Source organism: Vitis riparia, chromosome 18, assembly GCF_004353265.1.
Source record: "Vitis riparia cultivar Riparia Gloire de Montpellier isolate 1030 chromosome 18, EGFV_Vit.rip_1.0, whole genome shotgun sequence".
Taxonomy (NCBI): Eukaryota; Viridiplantae; Streptophyta; class Magnoliopsida; order Vitales; family Vitaceae; genus Vitis; species Vitis riparia.
Window position 1 is genome coordinate 39,005,545 of NC_048448.1, and position 8,986 is coordinate 39,014,530.

At 34.0% G+C, this 8,986-nt stretch overlaps 1 protein-coding gene and 1 non-coding gene across 2 annotated transcripts; both read right to left on the reverse strand.

Annotated features, from left to right (window-relative positions):
* Positions 1 to 2,136: 2,136 nt before the first annotated feature.
* On the reverse strand, positions 2,137 to 2,257 carry LOC117907994. The gene has a single exon (XR_004650114.1). It is a non-coding gene; the product is annotated as a U5 spliceosomal RNA (small nuclear RNA).
* A 1,348-nt stretch (positions 2,258 to 3,605) lies between these two features.
* LOC117907621 (F-box/LRR-repeat protein At3g48880-like) lies at positions 3,606 to 4,623 on the reverse strand. The gene is made up of 2 exons (XM_034821223.1): positions 4,161 to 4,623; positions 3,606 to 4,078 (listed from the first exon to the last, which is right to left on the reverse strand). Exons 1-2 carry the CDS (start codon positions 4,478 to 4,480, stop codon positions 3,631 to 3,633), a joined length of 768 nt encoding a protein of 255 aa, XP_034677114.1. The 5' UTR covers positions 4,481 to 4,623; the 3' UTR covers positions 3,606 to 3,630.
* Positions 4,624 to 8,986: the final 4,363 nt, after the last annotated feature.

An 8,986-nucleotide genomic window follows, 5' to 3' on the forward strand; every position in this document is an offset into this window, starting at 1 on the left:
TATATCGGAGATATTTTTGGATATATCGGAGATATATCGGTGGATATTATTGGTAGGCTTAAAATTGTTAAAAACTCATGGAAATGCAAGAAAAACCTCATAATAATATAATTAGAAGTATAATAGACATTTTAAAGTTATTTTATTGAAAATTTTGATATATGTATAACATGATTTATCATATTTGATAATAATATCGTATGCATCGATAAAAATATGAATTTTATAAGTGTACATTTATTATTAAATTACACCTAATATTATGATATTTGATTATAATATGTCTAATTTTAAAATATATATTAGTATTAAAATATGATCCATTTAATTCAATTGTATTAAACAATATAAAATGAATAATGATATATATATATATATATATATATATATATATATATATATATATATATATATATATATATATAATTTTTTAATATTTAATTAATTATTAATGATATTAAAAACATTATGAAGAAAATTATATAATTTTTATATTTTTGGTAATTAATTAAAAGACTTTGCATTTAATTATAAAATAATTATAATTAATAATATATATTAGTATTAAAATATGATCCATTTAATTCAATTGTATTAAACAATATAAAATGAATAATGATATATATATATATATATATATATATATATATATATATATATATATATATAATTTTTTAATATTTAATTAATTATTAATGATATTAAAAACATTATGAAGAAAATTATATAATTTTTATATTTTTGGTAATTAATTAAAAGACTTTGCATTTAATTATAAAATAATTATAATTAATTTGCTCTTTAAAATATTCTTATATTTTCTTTATATAATGAATTTAAGTATATATATAGTTGTTGCATATTATATATCAAAAGGGGACTTAGCCCAGGTGGTAAGTGGGTGAACCCCAAACCTTTTGGTTTGGGGTTCAAATCCCCTTGGCAGCAGGCAAATGGAGACTTGGAGAGGTACTGTAGCGACATCTGACCCGCGTTGACCGCGCAATATATCGGAGAAAAATCACCGATATATAGGCGATATATCGCGAGAAATCGCCGGACCGATATTTCTCCAAGAAATATCATGTCAAAACCCTTCAATACACGATATTTATCGCGATATTTTCTTCCTTGGTCAACACTCACAAAGCGGCCACAGACATCCCCTAAGCTCTTGAAAAAACTCATCCCCCAAAGGTGCAGAGGGAGCCCCAAAATTCTTATCCACACTTCTCGGTTCTTCTTGTCCATTGTGAGACAACCAACGGAGGGTTTCCACCAATCCAAGAGAAGACATTTACCCTTAAACCACTTGACCCTTGACTGCAACACCCTCTCTAATTCAGCGACATCTTCAAACTCAAAGAGTATAAACGGGCCTCCTAACAGAGCCAAGCGAAGATTTCTTCTCAACATCCAGCTGGACTGTGCCCAAGACTTAAGGGAGTCGAGGAAAGGGGTTGATCAGAACCCCCCCATCTCCCTACCAAGCTCCTTCTCAAAACCTCCTTTTACTATCAGTCACCTAATTTTCTGTTTCTAACCATACAACGTTCCAAATTTCAATAGAACCAGTAAGATCTGTCTCTGGAAGTAGGTCATTCTTCCCGACACTGGCCTCATTAAGACCTCTCCTTCCTAAAGGAGAGGCTGAGTGCTCGTCAACCCTTTGAGCTAAGGAGAAACCCAGGCTTCTTAATTTCCCAGCCAAAAGTTGCTAACCTCCAACCACTCCCCTGCCTTCGGGGAAAGCCAATGAGAATTTCTTACCTTCTACATCCCAGACCGTGCAAAACAAAAACTGACCTGCTTTGTTAGAGCGCAATTCCATTTGATATCTTCTTCCCCTTTCCGCCTAAGCTTTTTTGAATCACTCCCCCATTTTGAGAAAGCAACAGGTCTCAGCTCCTTCCAAAAGGAAGGACAAGCCCTTACTGCTAAAACGAATCCAAGAAGAAACTGTTCCTAACACTTTCCCCTTGGCCTCATCGACTGAAATCTCGAAGGTCTTCGAATCCACTCCTTTCGCAAACTGTTCCTAACATTGGTACATTTTAAGTGCAACATATCAAAGCTTAAAGATTAAATATTATTAGGGAGTGTTCCAATAGGGAGCACTCCCTTCAAAAATAGGCTTACATTTTAAGTGCAACACAATCAAAGCTTTAGAAGTATTATGTGGCAATATGTGGGGAACACACGATATTTTTTAGTAGAAGGCAAAAGAATAGTTCACTTTGTGCATACCACACGGCTTCATGGCTTGGAAGGGCTTTAAATTCTTAGTTATATACTAATCTATGTCCAAGTGATTCTATTCCCTACCTGATGTGGGACCCCTCCATTTCTTTCTTGAAATCGTTATCGAGTCTGAGAGCTATTTCCTTTTTACTGCGCTTTACACCTATCACTTGGCCACTCTCATCTTCCACGTAATTACAAGCCAGCGCATCTCTTTCTTTTCTTCAGAGTCTTACGCTTGTTGGGTTCTTTTTATCGTGAAAAACAACACCACATCATTCCTCTCATCATCATGAGCATGGTTTTGGGATTGAGAATGAGGAATGAGATTCATGTATGTTTAGTGTGTTTGTTATGACTCGGCTGGCACCAGTTTGGTGAATGGTAATGCATGTAAGATGTTTGCTGAGATTCTTGACAGAAATTTGGTTTTATTATGTTTGGCATTCTTGAGCTGAGTATAGGAGTTGATTTTATAGATGTGAAAGGACTCTAGAGGCTTGATTGGATGATGATGGTTACAACTATTCCTACGCAGATATGGGGTGCATGAGAATTGCCAAATTGGTATGTGGATATGCAATGAGAATTGGGTTTGAGTGATTGAGTCATTTGTGAATATTACACTTTTTTTTCACTCTAGAATGTAGGGACTTTGACTGGGTCAATGGGTGACTGGTTGATTAATTTCATGACATTCAATGATTGATGGTTACGCCTAATGTAGATTTTTAATGATCAATTACTGTTTCTGAGGAGATGGTGGATGAGTTGGTTGAACCTGCTTAGTTAGCCATCATGGGACCATGCCTAACCTTTTTTATTGGGCTGGCTGCTGGTTCAATGTGACATGAGATCTTATTCAAAAGGATGCATGTTGAGCTAGGAGATTAGTGTTTTTTATATTTAAGTTTTTAAGAATTATTTTCAAAAATTAATTTAAAAAATGTTTCACACAGATCCTATAGATTTGAAACTTTTTGCTTGAAACTTCTCTCACTTGTTTGTTTCCTTATTTTATCAAGCGACCTAAAACCAAATAAGTACTCCTGCTCCATGCATTTTAGATAATGGAGACCTCTCCTTAGTGATTAAGTTCTCTTGTGAAATTGGCTGGAGTGTAACGAAGGAAAAGGAAAAGGGAAAACCGAAAAGGAATGGAAAAGGTAAAAGATATATAGAAGAGAAGAACAAACAAGGACAGGCATGTTAGCTTTTGAAAACATTTGGTGGATTTGTTTGAATTTTTTATTGCATTTTATTTTTTTTCCTTCCTAGTTTCTCTTAAATTTTCCACGAACCAAATGTTGGATGAGGGATAAAAAATACTTATTAATCCTATGTTTGAATATTGAAAAATTTGAGAAAAAGAAAATAGATCAATAATGCTTAGTCTGTCAACTGAGGAATAAAAATCCTTGAACCTTCACAAACGAATGCAGGAATATGTGAAGCAAGTTGCAATATCTCAGCATCATCATCCTTAAAACCAATGCAGTCACTGACGTCTAAACTCACAAGCTCTTTGCAGCCCTGCAATATCATCACTAGATTCTCCTGCTTAATGCCTGATCCCTTTAGAAACAAGTGTCTAATGTTTGGCACAAAGGTCACCATGGCCGACGCTTCATCTTTCCCAATGATGGAGTTTGGGGCATTTAGCTGAACAAACTTCTTGCAATGAAAACCAATTTGGGGTATGATGTCTGCCATATTATAGCTCCACCTGAGTGACAATACTTCAAGATTTTTCCACTTGCTTATCAGTTCTGGAATAAGGATTGATGACTCATGAGGCATAAAATCATGCAGAACTAGAATTTTCAAGGCAGGACACCTGAAACATTTTACAATTCTTATCATCAATTCATTGCAAGGAAGACTTGTTTTCTTTTGACAGAAAATTTTAGATAACTTACTTCTTAGCAGCATACTCCAGTGCCTTCTCACTGCAGTGTTTCGGCAGCGCAAGAGTAGTAGCACATCCACTGCTACGATTGACTACCATCTTTACCACTGAAGTTGATTGTATCAGTAACCTTACCGGGATCTGCCTGCCCATATCACTCGGTTTGATGTCAGGAAAAACAAGATGTTGCCAGCACATAGGATTGAGGCTTGCTTTATACCATGACTTGCACACAAAGGGAACATCAAACAACAATGACAACATTCCCACTTTCTGAAACACATTCGCCAGACAGTCCATGTTTAGCTCCTCCCATTTTCGTTCCTCCATCTGAGCAAATGCATGAAATTATTTAACATATGACTGGTCATCCACCGAAGACACTTTCCTCAGAAATAGTAGTGGGGAGATCTCAGTATATATAAAACCGATTTCAGAGGGCCGGAGAGAAAGTAAAGGTGATGAAGTCAGTGAGTTTTTTTTTGCTGACTTGACTAAATACTAAAGAGAGGCAGTTGTACTATTAAAACTTACAAGGGTAAACCTCTCCTTAGTGCTTAAGCTCCCTTGTGAGATTGATTGAAAAACAAAGAGGGAAAAGGAAAAGAAGAAAGATAAAGAAATAGTAAAAAGAAGGCAATTAAAGAAAAAGAAGAGAAAAAAAATGAAAGAGGGGGGAAAAAATTAATGGCAAACTCTGAAAAGAAAACTATGTGCTGCCTTCTTGTACTCGGTAGTGTACAAGTAATTGGTTAAATTATTGAGGAAGTGCAAGGGGCATCTGCTAGGACAACCACCATGTGCTCTTATGGAATCTTAAAAGGAAGACTTCTGCTTAGCGCTTAAGCTCTCGTCCGAGACTGGCCGACGAGTAAAGAAAGAAAAGGAGAAAGTTGAAAGGAAAAGTAAAAAAGAAGGATAAGAATAAAAGGGTAATCCTTGAAAGTGAAATTTGAAAATATATATGACTTAGATTTGTAGTGAGTTTTTATTTGTGATTTAGTTACATTTGGACTAAGGAGGTGAAAAACTTAATATTTGGTTGGAAGAAAGTTTGAAAAAAAAAAAAAAAACTAATAGAGGAAAAAGAAAGGAAAAAAAAAACGAAAATTTTAATTAAAGATTTTTTATTTGATTGTATATAAAAAATTTGTGAGAAAGAAAATTTAAATTATTGTTAATATCCAATGTGTGGTTTCAATACACATGCAATATCAAATTTAATCTATTAATAGCTAATTTGATGAAACAATTGAACAAAATGAAATTGCAATTAATGGTGGTAAGATGAATCAAACTGTGAAAAGAACAAGAATTTTTATGTTAAAAAATCTCTTCTAAGATTATAATTAAAAATGTATTTTAAGTAATCACAAAACCACTGATTAGGAAAAACACTATAGTGGAAAAGACTTACTAGCTCATCAAGATCAAAGATTAATCACGAATGGAATTTCTACATGCCTCTTCGATGTAAGCTTGATAGCAAATCATTTAAAGCTCCCAAGATTCGCACCAAATCCAAAATCACTCTAGTGAAGATGAAGATGAATCTTCAAATTGGATCAAATCAAGGAATGAATTGATGAATGCAATATTCTAAGCTTAGAATTTTTTTCAAAAAGCTCTCTTAAGAAAATAAATTAAGATATGAAGTAAAAACACATGTGAGAAAACACTTCGGATATAATGATTCACCTTGAATCAGGCGGCCTGGTGGATGGCTTGCTTTTGGTGCTCGTGGTTTCCTCAAGTGATATATATTCATCTCTTAGAAAATGAGGACTTAACTTTTTCAAACTACTTCTAATGATCAAAGTATGCACAATACATAATCCTTTCTTGATATTATCTTTTCATGTTGAATGTAATAACTACTTTAAAGTCGGAGAATGCATGAGTCATCCAAACGAAAACTCTTAAATGTAGTATGATGCTAAATATAATAGAAGGTTTAACATACTCTTATTAGATAGTAATGGACTTTCAGATGAGATGAATAAAACTTGATTAAAAAATTAGTGTAAAATATGAGTCACAGGAGGGTCAGATTTCAACCGCACACAATCAGAGATACTGCAGTACCTTTAGACATACTGACCATAGGAAAACTTGGCTTTGATCTTAAATTCCCATAAGCTCCACACAAGATTGCTCAATGCATGCATGACTGACCTTTTGCATCAAGATAGAAGTATACACACAATGGAAGAAAATTACCAATACACTTAGAGTCAAATTTAATTATATCATGTAGTTTGTTCACAAACAGGCATCACACAAGACTCAAAACAATAGTAGCATATTTTCCAGTTTAGAACAGCATTAATTCTTTGGAGTTAATGATAATTCATATTACATTACATAAAGAGGCACATGAGGGAGTTTTTTGTAGCAGCTCTAGCTTAATTAACAAGCTCCAACTGAACTCAACTCAATTCACAAACTGATCTCAATCATAAATCATCAAAATCGAAATCATAACCAAAGTCATCCGGATCAAATGAAAAATCGATAGGTGCGTCTAGCTCAGGAAAGAGGTCACACATGAATGCAGGAATATGTGAAGCAAACCTCAATATCTCGGCATCATCAGCATAAAAACTGGAGCACTCCCTGACATGTAAATGGACAAGCTGTTTGGAGCCCTGCAATATCATCACTAGAGTTTCCTTCTCAAAGTATGATCTATGTAGATCCAAGTACTTGAGTTTTGGCAGTGAATCCACGATGGCCGATGCTCCAACTTTCCCAATGTTGGCATATGGAGCTGATAGCGAAATGAAGTTGTTGCAGTGAAGACCGATCTGTGGTACAATTTCCTTCATGTAAAATTTCCCTAGTCTCATCATTTCAAAACTTTTCCACTTGCTTATAAGTTTTGGCTCAATCGCTAACCTTTAATTACCCACATCGATAACCTTTAATCTGGGACACCTACAAATCACAATTCACTTCATATGAAGCCAGTTCTAGAATTCTACACTACTGGAATTTTGGGAAATTTTAAGGTCCATAACTGCTCTTTAGAACTAGAACTTAAAGTCAAAATGATGATACTTTTCAATGGTTGTAGATTTGATTTTATGAGATTTTATTTCTTTTGCCTGCTATAAAATTATAGTAGACGTATAATGACCAGCCCAATGGTCCTATAAAAGGTCAGTGTCTTGTCTCTAAGAGAATGCAAAGAAAATTTAAACTATTACTAGCTCTCTTTCCATGTATTATATAGGTCCTTTATATATCTTTTCATCCCTTTTACAAACTACTTTTTCATCTCTAATGTTTGTTTTATAAATTTGGGATATTTTCATCCCTTTTAATAAAGTAATCCTGTATATATATATATATATATATATATATATATATATATATATTTCATATAATGAGCATTGTGTTCTTGTTTACATGCATTTACTTAATTGTGAGTCCATCGGATCGTATCTTAGACTTTAACATATCGTTGGATTATGAATCTTGAATCAATGTTGTTGTGTTATGAAGAAGATGTAATTAAGAAATTTTAATTTGTTGAATAGGGCAAATGGTCAATATCATTGAACTCATAATGGTCAAGCTCAGGGGGTTGAAGAGTGCAACACCCATTATAAAATATTTTTTTATTTGTTTTATTAGTGATTTTTGATTGTTGGTATCGTTTGTGGACGTAGGGATCATATTAATCACTAAACCACATTAAAATCTCATTTTTTTCCCTTATTTCTATTTGTTAGGAAGTGTCCTAAATTCCTAATTAGTATAAATTCTTTTTTTTTGTAAAGAATATTATATATAATATTTCTAGGTTGATATATTATTTTAATATTAAACTTCAGAATAAGAAAGGTTGTTGGAAATATCTCTATAAATATTCTAGGTCATAAGGGGAAAAAGTTATGAGATGAAGATGAGCTTGTAAAGACTATACAAGGTGGATAAAGATGTGAGGAAGAACGGGAGGTACCTGGTAGAGCGAGAAGGCTCATGGTAGTGTAGGGATACAAAGAGTGGGGAAACATGAGATGTTTTGAGAACCCAATAATTGCGTCTGGTTATATCATCTGTAATGTTCTGGTTTTGTCTTTTGTAATGTTCTCCATTGTATAGTGAAATAATTCTCTCTCATCTGTGGACGTAGGCATGGTTAGCCAAACTATCTTAAAACCTCGTGTATTGTTTGTGTTGATTATTTTATCTTTGTGTTCTTGATTAATGATATTTGCATCAAAGCTTCCACCTTTGCAACACTACTCATGTGCATGGTTGTGTTAAAACATATAAGATTATATGACTCTCCATTTCAGGTCAGCTCTTTTGCAATTTTTCTTACATTATGTATGCCATTGATTTGTTTCTACATATATGAATTGAATATATTTCATATTGCAATTAATACCTATGAAAGATGAAAACAATGCAAAAGCTGAGAAATTCTAGTTGGTTAGTAATGGTTTTTCTTCATGGACTTACTAGTTAGAGATAATTTAAGATGTCTTACTCGTTTGCAACATACTCCAATGTCTCCTTGTCGCAGAGGCTTGGGAACTTGATGATTGTAGCGCATCCACAGCTGCGGTTAACTATGAACTTCACGAATGCAGCGATAGACAAGTTTCCTCCATATTCCATTGCTAACCTCTGCACGAAGGGCCTGTCAGGGTTGTCTTCCTCCCAAATATCATCAGGTTTGATGTGTACTCAGGAAAAATAAGATACTCCCAGCATTGAGGATCGCGGCTTGCTTTATGCCATGACTTGCATACAAAGGGAATATCCAATAACAATGACTCCATTCCCACTCTTTGAAACACATTCACCAAACAGTCCATGCTC